At 31.1% G+C, this 18,854-nt stretch overlaps 3 protein-coding genes across 3 annotated transcripts in view; 1 reads left to right on the forward strand and 2 right to left on the reverse strand.

Moving 5' to 3' along the window:
- The window catches only part of LOC106467499 (probable 60S ribosomal protein L37-A), a 3,133-nt gene extending 1,281 nt beyond the window's left edge, over window positions 1-1,852 (reverse strand). The window contains exons 1-2 of the mRNA XM_022395699.1: window positions 1,829-1,852; window positions 246-381 (exon numbers count right to left, since the gene is read on the reverse strand). Of these exons, the coding sequence (XP_022251407.1) occupies window positions 246-381; window positions 1,829-1,837 (145 nt within the window). The 5' untranslated portion in view covers window positions 1,838-1,852. The remainder of the gene's footprint in view (window positions 1-245; window positions 382-1,828) is intronic.
- A 3,839-nt stretch (window positions 1,853-5,691) lies between these two features.
- On the forward strand, window positions 5,692-11,207 carry LOC106467504 (F-box only protein 4-like). The gene is made up of 6 exons (XM_013927863.2): window positions 5,692-5,929; window positions 6,858-7,117; window positions 8,041-8,342; window positions 9,482-9,718; window positions 10,115-10,347; window positions 10,911-11,207. Exons 1-6 carry the CDS (start codon window positions 5,900-5,902, stop codon window positions 10,995-10,997), a joined length of 1,149 nt encoding a protein of 382 aa, XP_013783317.2. The 5' UTR covers window positions 5,692-5,899; the 3' UTR covers window positions 10,998-11,207.
- A 2,430-nt stretch (window positions 11,208-13,637) lies between these two features.
- Window positions 13,638-18,854, reverse strand: part of LOC106467502 (general transcription factor IIF subunit 1-like) — a 12,340-nt gene continuing 7,123 nt past the window's right edge. The window contains exons 6-9 of the mRNA XM_013927862.2: window positions 18,515-18,597; window positions 15,850-15,925; window positions 14,227-14,311; window positions 13,638-13,950 (exon numbers count right to left, since the gene is read on the reverse strand). Of these exons, the coding sequence (XP_013783316.1) occupies window positions 13,746-13,950; window positions 14,227-14,311; window positions 15,850-15,925; window positions 18,515-18,597 (449 nt within the window). The 3' untranslated portion in view covers window positions 13,638-13,745. The remainder of the gene's footprint in view (window positions 13,951-14,226; window positions 14,312-15,849; window positions 15,926-18,514; window positions 18,598-18,854) is intronic.

An 18,854-nucleotide genomic window follows, 5' to 3' on the forward strand; every position in this document is an offset into this window, starting at 1 on the left:
TTCTTTTGCCTTTAACACTCCAGTTGTCTGTAAAAACAAATATTATGAGGTACCAACAGTAACATCATAAAACTGAAAGTCACAAGCCATCACAATCAAAGTTGGGAATAACTGTATTGTTATCTTATTTCACTGATCTATAGTTCTTATTTCCAGTCTTTGTTTTTTGTACAACAAAAAATCTTTCTTGACAAACTCTGGAACTATTTTACATTATAACAAAGACACCTGAATTTAATACTTACAATGTCTTTTCTTCTTGTCTGGATAACCACACTGAGCACATCTGGACTTCTGAATGTGGTAACTACTGCGTCCACAACGACGACATAAGGTGTGTGTCTTGTTGTGCCGTTTACCAAAACTTGAAGTTCCTTTAGTCTGTTTACATGCGAAGAGTAAAAACAGTAGTATTTTTCATACACTATTTGAATTCAAAAATTAATGTTTTTTCCCCCCTCAAATTGATTATTCAGTAATATAGAAATGATAAAGATGACCTCTGGTCATTGATTAAAAAGATGTAACTTTTCTTATTCATGAACTATTATATACATTATCAGTGAAATATCCTATAACTCTATAGCTCATAACTGTTAAATAATTTTGCCAAAAACCAAATTTGAAAGTGGGCTTCTAAAGATTAAATATATCATAAATAAGTTTTAAAAACATATTTTCAACCCATCAAAATAAAGTTATGAATAACACCTTTCAGCTGGAAGAATTTTATTATCCATAAACTTTCTAATCTGATAAAACCAAAACTATACAACCAACACTTGTGCATGGCGAATTTGTGGTTAATAAACATGAATTGTACTCATTAATTACATAAGATATTCATGCTTTTCGTTATATCTTCCAAGTTTTGTCAACCTTGAAGATACAGTATGTTCATTATTTGATGAACCATATCAGACAAACAATTACAGCATATTGGAGACATATCTGAAATATTTTTCTGCTAGTTTAGAAAGAACATAGATGAAGAACACTGTCTATAAGATGATAGTACCAGATACAGCAACACTGCATGCCTGATAAACTAATAAAACCATTGCAATTACTCTGGAGCTGTTGGTACATATAGACTATTGCCTGGACATCCTTTGAGCCACAAACAAACATGAAGTCTCAGCCTTCATTATACCACAAAATGCAACCTGTTTACTGTAGTTTTTATCCTATTCAATTAGCTAGGTGGTTCATTAATTTATGGATACCCTCTATTAAAGCTAAGTGATAAATTATGATTAAATCAGTGCTTCCAATTATTCCACTTGTTATTTAACCTAAATTATAATTAAATTGATTATCACAAACATAATCCATTACTTGAAATTAGTGTTCCAAATTATTGCTATTTTTTAATTATTCTAATTATCCGAGTAACAGAAATATTCCACCAAATCAGTTACTGCCAACTGTCCTTTTGCTTGTATTTATCATGGTCAGAAAAATAAACACTACATAGAATAATTGTAATTGGTTAAAGGGAGGGAGGGGGGGGGGTTCATCCATCAATTAAATGATTACCAACTATTACTAATGACCCAGATCTACAGTGTATAATGAATATTTTTCAGCTAAGGTTGTGTACCTTAAATAGCTAAATTTTCAGCAGTACAGTTTCAATCTTTGTTTTTTTTATTTACCCATTGTTTGGATAAGGCTTAATAATTCTGGAAGTTGTAGTTCTTGGGTTTTAATCATATTGAATGGTAACCTTAAGGCTGAACTGGCTATAAATCTACCTCAGTCACCGGAATGTTTTTATTTTATGAATAACAAATGTTTCCTTTTATGGAGATTCTTTAATGATTACCTTATTCATACATGTACTAAATGGCTCTTTCTTTCAGGTATAACCATAACTTTGAAATAGTGATCACAGGGAAGGCAGCCTAACAACGGTCACAATGGCTTTTCCTGGCTCTTTAATAAACCTAGTACCAGAATTGACTGTCACTATATATTGTTGAAAGAGTGGAGTGAGTTTAGCAGTATTATGTCTGAACTTCCACAACTTGTATTTCAAATCTTGGACCCTTTGATCTTCAGCCCTCTCTGCTAGCCCAATACGCCATTGATGGATGAATATTTTAAGAAACAAGAAGAGCAATGTGATAAGCCAAGCTCTGTGTAGTGGGTAACTACACGATACTATAAAAGTTATTACAGATACAAGTTTTGATACATTCACATGTCTTTTTCAGTCCAACTTTTGTTTGTGAAAGAAAAATAAGAGTCAAAGAAATAATGCTAATTTTTTACACAGGTGATGTTGATTATAAAAACAACTGGAAATCGGTCAAACTAACATAAAAAACTAGACAATGTCAAAAAGTTTGTGGAAAGTTTGCTAAACTTCAACTCCTCTGGATGTCACTTTGAGCTGAACCTTTTCTGTTGTCATATGCCATTACAGGACTGGGAACTTCTATTATAATATTTCCGAATGCACTGGGAAATAAATACATCCCAGCCGCGGTGAACAGGTTAAGCTCTAAATGTTCTAAAATGAAACGAACAGCCAATAGTTAAAACACGTGGTTTTTATTAAATGTAGGTTAGTAAATGCACAATCTTTTGAAATCTGTTTTTACTAAATCACTCCAAACTAATACCTGATCAATCATGCAAAACTTGGACAGCTATTCTCCACAAGTTGCAATATAACCTAAACTATGTACATTACAATCTAATTTGTGTATTTTTTCATCCAAATACTGTTATACACTGAGGAACCCTCTAATCAACAATGTAACCCATAATTTAATCATTATAGTGAAGTTATATCTAAATACTACAAGTGTATTTATACTCCTGATAATGAAGATGTAGATAACTGGTGAAACATAGTACTCAACAGGGCTTAATATCCTTTTACTAAAGTTTTATTGTGTGTTAGATTTTAACATTGTGGTGTGTTTTAGTTTATTTAACCTTTGCACAAATGTAATATAAGCGTATTTATTTACTACAAGTGAAAATATTTTTGTTTTCAATTCCTGAAGTTCTAATACAAAAACTTGTACTATTTCAGAAAAAAAACCTTATTTGGGAAATCAGTAATCAATCATGAAACTAAGAATTTCAACATATTAGTAAATTTCCACATAAAATGCCACTTCAAAAGTTGTAATGAAAACATTTAAGGTTAAGCTACATAAAGAGTTAAACATCTTAGTACAAAATTAAAACTTTAAAAAGTAGAGATTGTAAGACTGTCTGTACCCAAAGTGTAAATAGTGACTTTTACCAAAAAAATTATAATAAATTTAAGTGCAAGAAAACTCAAAGCCAATATGTATAAAGCACCAAAAGAGAATTCCTATCACTTTGAATTGTGGCTCTATGTTAATTAGAAGCATTTTACATTTCCAGTGGTCGAGTGAAACCTACATTCACTCACTCAATCGTCTTCAGGCCGGGTAGCACATAAGTCGTCAGACGTTATCAACACTTCTTTATTGCTGGTTACATTAGGCCAACAAATTCTTATAAAAAATTGTAGATATTTTGTCTGGAAGGTCTGAAGTTTGTTGGTGATTGAAGAATTCATCTTCCAGTACTTTGAGCTACACAGAAATACACTGAGTCTGGTTTGCAGGTTAATGTTATTGATTTCTAGACCATGTTACGTAAGTAGCCAGGGAAGAATTAAAAGCACACACGTTACCTCATATCTTTGACTTTGATGAAAAGAATGCAAGGTGAACCTTGAAGTAATACTTTTTATAATATACAATTAATTAACCTTTTCCATTTCAAGAAATGTCAGAGATATGTACACTGCCATGTTTCTACACACATCCAGAAACAAACTACATAAGGCATTTGTAATTCAGATTACACAAATATTACACTTAAGATTTTCAGTGAATCATAACTTTAACCACAAGATGATAAATGGAATAATTGAAAACAGACATTTTTTGTAGAAATGTGTATAGAGATTGTGCTGTTCTTTACAAAGCATCATACTGGTATTACAAACATTACACAAACACAATGCAGAAAAAGTAAATTTACAGTTTATTCAAAACTAAAGATAACCTAGATGATTAACTCAATTACCTGATGACGGCAATGAAAGTCACATTGAAATTAGTGTTTTTGATTATTCCAATTATTCAAGTAATCAAAATACTGATATTATGATTTCTCATTATTAGTTTACATAAATTCTCAACATTGGAGCATCGATGTTTGTCAAGCAGGTTGTGTTACATTGCATAAATACCATTAAACTTATACTTGTTCCCAGTTTTTAACATTTACATCTTAGTCTTATTTGTTTTGAATTTTGCACAAAGCTACATGGGAGCTATCTGCTTTAGTCGTCCTTAATTTAGCAGTGAAAGACAAGAGGAAAGACAGCTAGTCATCACCATCCACATCTAACTCTTGGGCTACTCTTTTACCAATGAATAGTGGGATTCACCATCACATTATAACTTTTCCATGGCTGAAAGGACGAGTATGTTTGGTGGGATGTGGATTTGAACCCATAACCCTCAGATTGCGAGTCAAGCACCCTAATTATCTTTACATTTTAGATATGATCAAGAGCTTTACATGACAGAATGAGTATTTTCCAGCTGGAGAAGGGGCTAAACAAGGAAAGTTACTGGTTTTGCAATTTATTATAGCCTGTTTCATTATATATTTTTCATCCCATCAAATGAGACTGTGTTATCGTGCTTTAGCTTCACATTCACTCACAACATGAATGACTATGTAAATATAAAAGACACACTAAGGGTGATTTTTAAACTAGATACATGAACTGTCACTTCATTATAATAGATATGATGATAGCAGAAAGTATCAAATGTTCCTTTTATTCATAACCTTTCACTCCTCACGTGCAATGTGATACACCCCAGATGGTTTGTATCCTCAATATTTTTCTTTAGTGATATTCAGTCATTATGATACATTATTATTATTATTATATGCATTTTTTTCGTTTGACGTGTACACAGTTATTGAGTGTAGATTTTATATATTCCTAAAATCATGAATGAAACACCAAATTAATACACAGGGGGAAATCATTATTGAACACTGTGATTCATTAGTCCACACGCGACTACTGAAGGGTTAAAGCTAACACTAATGTATGGTTAGGCCTAACCAGTACACTTCGGCCCGAAAGTTGAACTCTTGTTCTCGAAGGTTCCTTTTTTTTTTCACTATCTATTTCTAGTAATCACTGTTAAATAACTGCTAACATATCTTGGAAGTAACGGTCATGGATAGTTTGTTAATGTAATCTATAGGGTTAGTGCAGTATCACAGACATCTACCTTAACCTACACTAAAGGATGTTTCAAGTTCTTGATATATATTACAAGTGAAATGTAAACTATTATCATAAGTATCTGAATAACCTTAATGAATAAATATAAACATCAAATATTTAAATTAATATCGTCCGAAATCATATGTTTTAACCATTTTCTTTAAATCCCAGTTTAAATTGTAGATTTACGTAGATTATATTAATACAAATATCTCACCATTTTCTTGCTCTTAGTTTAATTACTCAAGAAATCGCATAGTCTCTAACACATGCGTAATCAAGTTTTCGACACTAGGCGGCGCTGATACTCCGTTTGTAGCATAGATAGTTATATATCATCTGTTATATCATATCATAACGTAACTAACGGCAATAATAAGGGCCTTGTTTGTCTGCCCATTCGGATACCATGTAAGTGACGTGTATAAAGTTCCAACTATTGCGAAATTGTATATACGCGTCAGCATTGAGCTTGTCAAAATTGTAAACGTTTCCTTTTGAAACATCTATATATATCTGTTTTTCAGAGTTTATTTAATACTACTGATAGTACCAGGCATCTTTTAGTTTTAAACCTTCAACAGTATGGAAACGCCGAGTTTTCAAAATCTGCCTGTAAGTAAAACAATATATGTTAACTTTGCCTGTTGTTATTATTCTTAACTTTGTGTAACGCAAACTAGAGTTTATTATGAAATATTTCTACAAACGTAAATAAAATCACGACCTACATCTCCCAGAAAGTAACTTTATTAGCTCAATATTTCGCTATTACAGCTCTTGACGAAGTTATAGGTCGTGATTTTATTTACGTTTGTAGTATTGCCTGTTGTTTTTTTTTTCCTTTTTTGGTTTATCACATTATAACATTGACCAAAATTTCAGTTAAGATTGTTTTTGCTTTCAAACAATACAGTAATTTTTAATAATACTATTATTAATCGCAATAAAGAAACTACGCGCAAATACGAATTTTATTTCTTGCGACGAACTGTATAACGTATCATATATAATTACCAGTGGTTAATAACTTAAATAAGGTAATCCTGTTTACGCTGTTTTTGTATGTCTTTCATAGATACTCATCTATAGGGTGAACCAAAAGTTATGGTAACTTAGAACATGTATAAATAAATTTATTTACTTATGTAAAATCTTTCCAGTTTTTAACATAAATATAAATGAAGATGGAATAGGCCAGTGAAATGAAAATTCCTGCTGCCACTCTTTCTGCATCTATTTAAAAAAATGATGATGTTTCAGGTTACTTACTTTCTGGACCACACTGTACAAACTCTTTAAAGATACCATTGTATTATTTTAAAATCTTGAAAAAAAAATAAAATGGATAATCTGTAATCATTTTAAGACTATTAATAACTAGACTAATATAAGGTGTTAGAGAGATGTGCCATTATTTTCTAACCATTTTTTAGATATTTTAAACTTACAGTACTGATATAGAAAGAATTATTATGAATGTAATATTTATGAAATTCAATTTTTAGAAAGCTTCAGAATATTTTATGTATTCTTTTGTCAGGACTCTCTACTTCTCCATATATTCTCCTTTTTATCTGTAAGAGAACTTTACACCATATTACGTGTTTGTTGGCGGTGGTATTCGGTTATCAATGATGAACTGTACTGGAAAAAGCTGCTTTTAAAAGAATGTCACATACTCAGCATCACCCATCTTTCACAGACACCAGAGTTGATACTGGACGAGTTAAATTTTGCTGAAATCCAGACAGAATTGAAATGTGTTATTCATGACCCAGTCTTTCATTACAGTCGCATTTTGTAAGTATTTTGGCATGTAAAATTTCAGAATCCAGCATTTTAAACCCTTCTAAAGTTACTGGAAGTATAGTGACTGCATTTGCTGGGTTTCACCAATTTAAAATGAGGGTTCTGTTCCAAATACACTTTCATTTTATTTATATCCGAATAATTCTAAATTTAAATGGTTAATATATATAAATTTTAAGAATCTATTTGCTGACTTTATATTGTGTTAACTTCAGAACTCAGGAATGTGACTTGTTTTTTTTTTTTACTGATTCAATCTTAGTAGTTATTACCTGTTTAGCTTTTCTAGATATTTCACTCCCAGGAAGGTTTTGGTAGAGAAATGGTTATAGCAATTAGGCCTAACACTTAGTAGCAATAGGAAGTGATAGGTAGACCTGAAATGCTATTTTGCATACCTTTTATTTGAAATCTGTAGTAGAAAAAAATTAAGATAAAAAGATTACATTTAATTTCTGATTACACTTAATTGTATTTTATCAAGACTCCTACCAAAAAATAAAAACATTCAGTTTTAACTACAATAAAAACAGCTGCAACAGAGACTGGAAGTTTTAAGATGTGTTTTGGAATGAAACACTCATATCTTTGACTGCTCATGGTTTCCATGCCTTAAGTCTTGAACTGACAAAAAACAACAACTTATTCCCCCTCATGAGTGTGTGACATGTTTCAGGTGTTTCCTTTTTTTCACACTCTTCTTAATTTATTCATTAAGCATATAAAAATATCATTTTAGGCCCATCTTTTTCTGCCACGAGTATTTTCATCTTTCAGCCCAATGGACATGTTTTGGCATTGAACAAAAGGTTTCTCAGTTAGTAACAGTAGGCCTTATATGTATTTTTTTATTTTATGTTCTGTACCATCATTAATTTTTAATACTTGATTGATTACTCTTATTTTCATCTTAGATTTGATGTATGTAGTCCGATGATAAATAAAGAACGGCGAAGAATGAAAACTGAAATGAGAGACTTGAAGCCCAAGCAGTCCTGGTTTCAATCATTAACACTCTTCTCTAGATTAACTCCTTCATTTTTCCCATCTAAAACCTACGAAGCAGAAGCAAAGATTGAAAAACCACCCACAGTCGTTATGTTAGGACCTGGTTTGAATTCTAAGCAAACAAAATGTATTGCCAGTAAAATACTGGCTGGTAGGAACAACATTTTTGAAGCTATCTCAATGTGTTCTGGTACTAAGCCAGGTTTAGGTAGGTTTTGAATGTACGTTTTTGTGAGTTGGGCATATAAATGGCAAATGGGTTTTAATTATAATGAATGTAAGGTAATGCATGTGGGTTATCATAATTTGAATTATATGTATAATTTGGATTGGAATAACATTAACAGTGTCATGAAGGGATCTTGGTGTAATAGTTGATCAATCTCTTAAGCCATCCAAACAATGTGCTGTTGCTTGTGGTAGGGCAAATATGACTTCAGGTTGTATCTACAGAAATATTGAATACAAGTCTAAAGAGATTATAATTTCATTGTATAGGTCATTTGTTAGGCCACATTTGGAGTAATGTATTCAGTCTTAGGCTGCTTATCTCAGGAAGGACATTGAACTGTTATAAAGGGTTCAGAGCAAGGTTAATAGAATGATGCCTGAGATAGAGAGGTTGAAATCTCTGAAATTGTTTTCTCTTGAAAAAAAAAGTTAGTGGGGATCTGATTGAGGTGTTTAAGATTGTAAAGGGAATTGATAGTGTTGATGCATCATCTTTTTTCATACTTAACAGTGAGAATAGTAGGATTAGGAGACACAAATATAAACTTTGGCAAGATAGGAGTCATCTTCAGCTAAAACAGTTGTATTTTTCTAATAGGGTGGTTGGCCTTTGGAATGGGTTACCTTCGGATGTTGTGGAGGCAGTAAATTTAAATAAGTTTAAGAGAAAGCTTGATTAGTATATGAATGAAAAGGGATGACTTTTTAACTTATTTGTCAATAGTTTTAGTTTAGTTTTGAGGATAGGATAGCCGAGGTGGACCAAAAGGTCCCATGTTATCCCAAAACATAATATCTTCATTTGTATTACAATATCTGAATGTCTTGGATAAATCTAAAATAATAGTAAAAGTAAGTAGCTGGCAATGCATAATTCTAAAAAAGTAGTTCCTCTTGAAGTTTCTTTCAATTGTCTTTAAGAAAATATTAAATACTTGGCAATTTTATAACTTAAGGGAACAAAACAGCATCATTAGGTCAAAAAGCAAGACTGTACTTTAATCACGTGTAACAAGCCGGGCTGTATGATTTTATCTTGTCTCCACTATCATAGAAATCCTTAATTCTTCATCTATATTTATAGTTGTTAAACGTATCATTGTTTATCATACGCAGGTTCAGGGTTACTAATGAAATGTCAAGGAAAGCGGCTTAACTTTGTTACCCTCTATTCCAACACTTATTCCATACGAGAGAGACACCAGGGAAATTCTCTGGAGCAGAACAAACTTTTTCAGAAAGATAGCACCAATGGTCAATGGACCTTAGTACCTTCTTTAAAAGAAACAATGGAAGATATTAACGCAATCATCTACGTTATTGATGCAAGACAGTGCGTTTGCCAGATAGAAGGTGAGCTATATTCTCGGAAAACTTGCAGAAATTATAGTCATAATGTACGTGCATTGCAAGTTATAGAAACTCTACCAGCTTTCAACACACACTTAAATTTTAAAAAACTCATCTAAGTTGTTTTAATTCAAATAATTGATAAATATATTAATAAAGTCATTGTCCAGCACAAACAGGATTAAAAGTATGATCAGTGACTAGAACCCCTCCTAATGTGGTTTCAAGTTGTCGTCACAGTTTTTAATTCCTAGACCCTCACATTTTAACAGTTCCATGATTGGTAAATGATGTTGTCAAGACAGAACAACTTAATGAAATTCTATATTTTCATTAAATTTCCCGACCTTGTTTTCCAGTGCTTTGATAACACACAATTTTGCAATTATCTTATGGCAGACCCTTTTGTTGACCTGCATGTACTTCTCCATGATTTGAACAAGACGCTGATATCTCAAGAAAGTGTGTGTGACCAAGCATTAGACTCGGAATGTTCGGGCCTAGTCAACTTTCATCAAAGACTACCTCCACTGTTAGTTTTAGCATGCGTTCCAGATACTACCCATCCATGGATGAGTTGGGAAGATTTGTTGTCAAAGTTAAATCTCTGTAGATACAAAAATCCTTGGCATGTAAGTGTCACTTTTTTTTTCTCAAGTTTTTTGAACTGGACTGATATTAAACTTTACAGATACAACTTAGTTTCAATTAAAATGTTAATGTCTACGTAGGTTTTATATTCTATGACTGATTGGCTCACGATACACATTAATAACATATTGTGGAAGCTATTACAAAGCCACTTCTGTACAGTGAAGTCATCAAGCGAGTTTATGGTACCGATGTAGTTCTTTGTTAATAGTTACTTCTCTCACACAGATTAGATCATTTAATTGATGCTTTCTTAACTTTTAAGTAATTTCCAGGAATTTTTGATTGTTAGGTAATTCTCATGGTCAGTGAAAAAGGCCTAGTGGCACAAAAATTGGTTCTTATACATAGAAAAGTAAAAATGTGCTCAAAACTGATATTGTTTAAACTTTTTGTATGCAAATGAGCATCATTTAACACATTTTTATTGATGTTTGAGTGCTATGTAGACAGAACTATAGATCTTGTGTGGGAATTGCATCTGTTATCTCTTACAATTAAGAATGGACAGGTATTTGAAAGTTGTTATTGTTGTTTTCTACAGATTTCTCATACCGATGTTTCAACCCTAAAGGACATTACGATAGGTCTCGACTGGATGCTCGCCCACGTTTGTAAAGTATCTACATAATAATTCTTTAATCCTGGATATAAAAGGAAGTGTCATATAAATAAGAAACAAAAACCTTGTTCAATCACACCATGTTGGTGTACTTTTATACGTCAGTAAATTTAATGTATTGAAAACTAGTCTGATAATTGTATGTCACATAACTCTTGATTTGTATATAGGTTTAGTCATCAGAAATCTATTTAATAAAAAAAGGATAATTACACATTATCAATTTGTACTTGTGGTTTAGTCATCAAAACAAACAATTTATAAATTTGTACCATTGTTGTGTGCATTCTGCAATATATTTACTACCAGTTGAAAAGCTTATAAGAACAAAACTGTTATATCCCATGTTTCATTTAATTCTGAATATTGTCATTAAGACATACTAACAATACTTGTCAGTATTAGGCCTATTGTATTTTTTAACACTGCATTTTTTATCTTGTCCCTCAGTGATTTTTCAAGAACTAGAAAAGTGTATAATAACAGTATTCTCACAACACAATGTTCACCGTATTCATTGCTGACGAACTGTTTCACTTAATACAGAGCTCTTCAAGCTGCCTGGGACACAACAAACACACAAGACATCACTGTCTAAAGATCAAATGCTATGACAGTGTTGAACACTTGAAAACTGGGTTTAAATATCTAGAGTTGGCTTTCTTTTTAAATAGTTAACCTAAAAAATCTTTAAAAAAGCATGGAATTTCACAACCTGTTACATAACAGAAGACAGGCTGTATAACAACTAAAATAAAAACTTAATAATTAGAAAGTTTGACATCCAAGTCATTTTCAAAAGTGAATCAACTCTATGTAACTATTTAACAAAAGTTAAACCTCTGACAAATAACAAATATGTTGTCTGTAGATATAATGAACGTGACATAAAAACTGTGCTGTTGACACCCTAACTTTAGTCTAATGTACCACAGTAAATGAAGAACAAAGATAGAAACATAAAACTAAGAAAAATCAAAGATATAATCGTAACAGTTGTAAATAGATGTCTCCCCCTAGAGGTCTAAACCAGAACAACAGATAGGCCTAATTGAACACTGCATGGGATACATTAACCCTATCACCACGGGTATCCTTTACTGTGCATGACACAAACTTTTAGTGTCCTTACGTTCAAAATTTTATTAAACTACTTTTTGTTTATGTTATACCAATTAGTATAGCATAAAATCTAAGCTAATAATTCATATTTTAATAGTATACAAGTTGTAAGTTCTTAATTCTATAAAGCAATATTTTAAGAATTCCTGAATTTCCCTTAGTGTGACACATTTTCTCTAGGTATCTTCTCCTCTCTATTTATCCACCACCCCTCCAAAATGTACGAAATTAAACGTAAATTACTCACTATAAAATCATATTTTGCTCAGACAAACCATAATTTTTATAGCCTTCAATTTTTTTTTGTTATGGAGCTATCAACTAGAAAATCAGACACCTGTCACATCCTCTCTCAGGATTTGTTAATAGTTCTCTCTTACGCTTTAGTATCACCTATAACTAACAGAAAGTCAAGGTTTTCATCTATCAAATGACGTATTGTATAACACTGTGAAATTGTGTGAATTTCACTCAGAGTACAAGCTTTCCCATGGGAAAGTTAACGACTAGCTTGGATGAATTTGTAACGGCTCTTGTCGCATAGTTGGAAAGCCAGAAAAATTTTGAGAGTTAGAGGAAGTTGTCTACTTTTTGCATGTTATTAATCTACGTTCTTTGGTGCATTATTTAATTAAATAAAAATTATTTAGTGCATTACTACCATTAGTATAAAACAGTTGGGTTAACTGTTATTGACAACTGACTGCAAGAAAAAAATTAAGATTGGGTAAGTACTTTATTTCTTGTTTTTCCATGTTTACTTTTTATTTATTACTATAAAAGTAATTAAAATGTAAACATAGGGATCTTTTTAGGTTAGTTAAGATTAAATTAGGTAAAATAAATAATATAATAAAAATGTTTCACGAGACACGCATGAGAGCAACTCGTTGGTAATGTAATTCAATAGTGTAACATGAGCTGCATATTCCCAAGTGATTTACAACTTATAATGGTGTGAATAGTAGTTCTACACAGTTCAGAGGGCAATAAAATTTAATTATAAAAGGATGTATACTGTTATAAGTTTAAAGCTACTTAGGATAAACAAATGTAGTTTAATGTTACAATTTAGAATTATTTCAGTTTTTCTTGGGGTGGGGGGGGCGAGGTCATTTAAAGTGACCAATCCTGTATAGAGAAAATAAAAGATAAAAATATTAGTTTACATTAAAAAAATGTATCAAATGTATTTAGGAGGTTTTAGGGTTTATACAAAGGAAATTTGAGAATTTTGAGATGAGGAAAAGTTTTTAGTCTAAACATCTAAATTACTTTCCACATGGACTATTTGAAACAAATACTCAATATATTCATGGACAAATCTATATTTTAGTTTATTACAAATTCTTCACCAAAAAATATGATTTTTTATGTGTGAAAGACTTATAATGTCAGTTGAACGACAGCCAAATTTTGTGAATATTAAAAGTTAGAAATATTAAATCTATAAAGACTTTAAACGCTTTATTCGCTGTCTAATTGCTGCATGCTGTTTTCACTCTATGACAAGAGAGAGAAAGTATATTAAAAGATTCAGTGTAATTTATTACTTTACATGATTCTCATATAAAACAAAAAAAATGTTATTTTTTAAGACATGTAAAAATTACCTTTTAAATACTGCACACAATTTTAAGATTTTATAGATAAATACAGCTTTCCTTTTATTGTCTGTTTTTCTGGATTCAACCGTTTTAGAATCTGAGCTATGGTTGTAACCAACTGATTACTACTGAGCCCAGTCTTTTTACTCTTGAATTTTTGAAGAAGTTCTGTAGTGGTCATTGGCTTTCTCATTAGATATCTTCTCACTGCATCTTCAGTAATTCCCTCAGAGCTGTAGTGTGGAGAATTAATAAATTCAACTTTTTTGAAAGTAAATTAGCACTTCAAATAATTATTTAAAATGTACTAAACTGTCCGATTATAACTTTTCTGAAGACTTAATAATCCTGTTTTTACTAAAGCAAAAGAAAAACAAAAATATGTATCAACTTACAACTATTACATACACATTAAAAACTGTTAACACTTATGGACTACTGCTATCCAAGTTACTTCTTTTATGTAACACATTTATCTGGATGGACTACTATACTTCAACAATATTTACCTTGAACTGGAGCCATCCAACTTGTGTCTTTTAGCTGATACACCCCCTGAGTCACCAGCTCGTCTCTTTTGAGCAGATTTTGAGGCTAAAAAAGTTTAGAAGTGAAACAAACAATTTATTTGATTTCTTATCAGGGACAATCACGACATAAAAATTGAAAATGTAACATCTAGTTAAAAGTTTAAAATTCAAGGAACTTGTATAAAACTAATTTAAAAAATTCTAATTTTCAAACGTTCAATGTTTTTAACTTACACAATTAAAATCCTTGTTCTGAGATCATTTAACGGTCTCTAAACAACTACTCTACATGTTTCAACATGTATCACATCATCCTCAGGAGGGCTAAGTCTAAAAACAACCATTACAAAACTATTCATACCAAGTTGTTAATCACGTAACTTCTAGGTTTCATTTTCAGTGAAATTGACTCAGTATATATAAAAGTTGCATACCATACTTTAGTAGTATATAGGAGAGATAAATAAACTGGTTTCCTTATCTATGGCCACTACTTGATGTCTGAACTGTCTTACTGTAAAGTTTACAACATGTATTGACTATCATATGTTTTTTATTACTCAGGCTATAACTTTACCTAAATGGTTAGTTTTTATTTATTTAGGGGATTCTTATCAGTACATGTAATGTATATCCTAGGTGAACTACAGCTGAAGGTCAAAACAACTTTACTAAGTTCACTGTTACAACAATGTTAGTATCTCCACGGTTAAAACACCTTTACCATGTCCACTGTTAAAACAACATTAATACCTCCACTGTTAAAAACACCTTAACTAAGTTCACTGTTAAAACAACTTTACTTAGTTCACTGTTAAAACACCATTAATCTCTCCACTGTTAAAACAACTTTACTTAGTTCACTGTTAAAACACCATTAATCTCTCCACTGTTAAAACAACTTTACTAAGTTCACTGTTAAAACAACTTTACGTAGTTCACTGTTAAAACACCTTTACTATGTCCACTGTTACAACACCATTAATCTCTCAACTGTTAAAACACCTTTACTATGTCCACTGTTAAAACAATGTTAATACCTCCACAGTTAAAACACCTTTACTATGTCCACTTTTAAAACAACATTAATACCTCCACTGTTAAAAACAACTTTACTATGTCCACCGTTACAACACCTTTACTATGTCCACTGTTAAAACAACTTTACTATGTCCACTGTTAAAACACCTTTACTATGTCCACAGTTAAAACAACTTTACTAAGTCCACTGTTAAAACACCTTTATTATGTCCACAGTTAAAACAACTTTACTATGTCCACCGTTACAACATATTTACTAAGTCCACTGTTAAAACACCTTCACTAAGTCCACTGTTAAAACACCTTTACTAAGTCCACTGTTAAAACACCTTTACTAAGTCCACTGTTAAAACACCTTTACTAAGTCCACTGAGAACCATCTTCATAAAAAAATTACCTATAATCTTAAAAAAAGGAAAATTTCTTACTGTACCGTAAACTAATACTAAGTCTACTGTAAACTTGCTAAAACATGCATCCCTATTACAATAATTTATACTAATATACATTGTTTAAGTGCTCTTGTCTTCTACAAAGTTAGTTTCATAAACACTTCCTTACAGTGTTTAACTGTATCAGATGTTGGGGTATTGGCTCTACTGCTACTGGCGCTGTCTGATCCATTATGTTTGGACTTCTGTAAACATATGAAAAGCAGATCTTGAAATGAAGTACAGTAGAAAGAAAAGCACTCTAAAACACACATATGTATTCTAAGGATCAGGTTAAGATACTTTCAAGTTAGAAAAATGTGTGCCAGCAAAAATCATCAGCATTCTAGACTAAAAAACAACGCAATGATAACAAAGAGGAGAAGAAATTGATAAAATCACCCTGACTTTAGTCCATACACTGTTAGAAAAGTTGATGTTACCACATACATAATTATCATCATAATCTCATGAATGTTCGTAGTGTTCTACCCATCAAATACTTAACCCTAAAAAAACATGTATCTTTTTCTGCGCGTCACGAGGTTTTAGTAAGTTACATTGAAAATTTAATTAAATTCCTTTCTTATCATAGTATAGCCATAAATATAGCATAAAAACATTGCTAATAATCCATATCTTAAGTTTTAATTTTACAAGGCAATATTTTAAAAAAATCTAGAATTTCCCCTAGTGTGAGAATTGTGACATTTGCTCTCTAAGCATCCCCTCTTCTCTAACTTATTTACCACCCCTCCAAAAAAGTACAAAATTTAACCTAAATTAATTATTATAATATCATCATCATTCAGGCAAAGCATAATTTTCATAGCCTTCAATCTCACTTGGTTACATAGCCATGACTTAGACAATCAGACCCCTCTTGCCACTCCCACCTATCACATCCTCTCTCTCAAAAATTGCCTATATTTCTCTCTCATTCAATACTACATTATTTATAACCAAGAGAAAGCCAAGGTTTTCATCTGTCAAATGATATACTATAATATGTTGGTTTCTGTAAATTTTGCTTTCATTTAAAATTTGATTCCAATGAGAAACCCAATGATGAGTTCAGATGAAGTTTTAACAGCTCTTATCGCATAGTTAAAAAGCCAGAAACATTGTGATAGTTATGGAACATTGTCTGCTTTTTAACATTATTATTCTGTGTTTCTTGGTGCATTATTTAGTCAAATAACAAATTATTTAGTGCAGTACTACCATTAGTATAAAAAGGTAGGATAAGTGTCATTAACAATCAAGAACAACAACAAAAAAAGACCCAGGTCAGCTTTTTTATGTTTTTCATCTATATTCTTTATTTATTATTTGAAAAGTAATTAAAATGTAGAAATAGAAAACTTTTTATATTAGTTAAGGTTAGATTAGGTGAAATAAATAATAATAACAACAAATATTTTTCATGAGGTATGCTTGTGAGTGGCTCATGTGTAATTTAATTCATAATGGTGTGAACAGTAATTAGTCAGGGTTCAAAGGGCAATAAAACAATAAAATTTAAGTATAAATAGATGTATATTGTTATGAGTGCAAAGCTATTTAGGATAAACAAATGTAATTTCATACTACAATTTGAAGTCATTCTAGAAAAAAAAAGAGTAATTTAGATTTATTTCAATTTTTTTTTGGTGGTTACGAAGTCAGTCAAATTGACCAACCTTGTATAAAGTTAGGATAGAGAAAATAACAGACAAAATATAACGTTTTACTAAAAATAACGTTTGAAATTTATTTAGTAGGTTTTAGAGGTTAGGCAAATTTTTGAGCCATAGAGGAAGAAAAGTATTTTCAATCTTTCCGTGGAAATCACTTAGGACTATTATATAGAAATACTATATATATATATATTCATGGACGAGTCTTTAGTAAAATTAGTTTATTAAAAAAATTTATTTTTTTGTACATAAAAGACTTGTAATGTTTACTAAAAGTCTGCCAAATTTTGTGAAGATACACAGAGTTTATTAAAGTTATTGTATGGAAGTTATAAGGAGTACAAAATGGTTACGAGGTCGATTGTAGCAAAAGAGTTAACACACTTAGTTTATATACAATTTGTGATGTATTAAAAAATAACCCAACTTCTATTGAGCTAAGCTGATTTTAAATCTCTCATGTTAGCTGTATTGATATATTTATTTAGAGTGCTTCTATAACCCAGTTCGTAGTACAAAAGCTTCTATTCAACCTTCAGGTTATTGATTTTAATTATAGTTTTGTATTTACTGTAGGGATTTTCTGAAGATGGAATGTATTTATTCTGAAACATTCTTTAAAAATGTTGTTAATCGTCACTTATGTGGTTGTATTGTTCATCATTAGACAGAATTACTTTGTTAGAACAAAGGACTATGGTTAACATATCAAAAAAGTGCCTCCTGTGTTCACGTTTAACAAAAAATTTGTTGTTTAAAATGGAACTTGTTTGTATCACGAATTGTTTTCTTTTACAAAAGCAGCAAAGTGTTGCAAATTACACATGAGGCAGTGAACTATTGACCTTGTTTTTAAGTGCTGCAATTTCAGTACACATTTACTTTCATGGTCAAATCATTAAAGGATGCTCTTTTAGTAACCTTTTCATAACATTTTATACATTTCACAAACACTGCAACTTAATAATATTTCCCTAAACAATTATATGCTTGCTGTTCTCATAAAATCGTCAACAGCACAATTAATGGCTCAGACCTTATGTTCTAGATAAAAAAAAAATAATTAGATACCTAACATATGTAAATTATTTTACGTTTCTTTGATTGACATCATACCTGCATAAACATTGCTGAGTGAAACTTGGAATCATCAAAATCTGAGTCAGAGGAGTCAGGGCTTGATTCTCCAGAAGACAGAACTAAAATAAAAAATATGTCTCAATTGTTACAGGATGTAGAAAGAAACTAAACTGTATCACCATGTAAAACTGACATTCTATGTTCAGCAAAGTTGTATAAAAAAATAAAACCACATAACCATGTAAATGTAAAACTGACATTCTATGTTCAGCAAAGTTGTATAAAAAAATAAAACCATATAACCATGTACAACTGACATTCTATGTTCAGCCAAGTTGTATAAAAAAATAAAACCACATAACCATGTACAACTGAC

The sequence above is a fragment of the Limulus polyphemus genome, unplaced genomic scaffold (assembly GCF_000517525.1).
Source record: "Limulus polyphemus unplaced genomic scaffold, Limulus_polyphemus-2.1.2 Scaffold2636, whole genome shotgun sequence".
Lineage (NCBI taxonomy): Eukaryota > Metazoa > Arthropoda > Merostomata > Xiphosura > Limulidae > Limulus > Limulus polyphemus.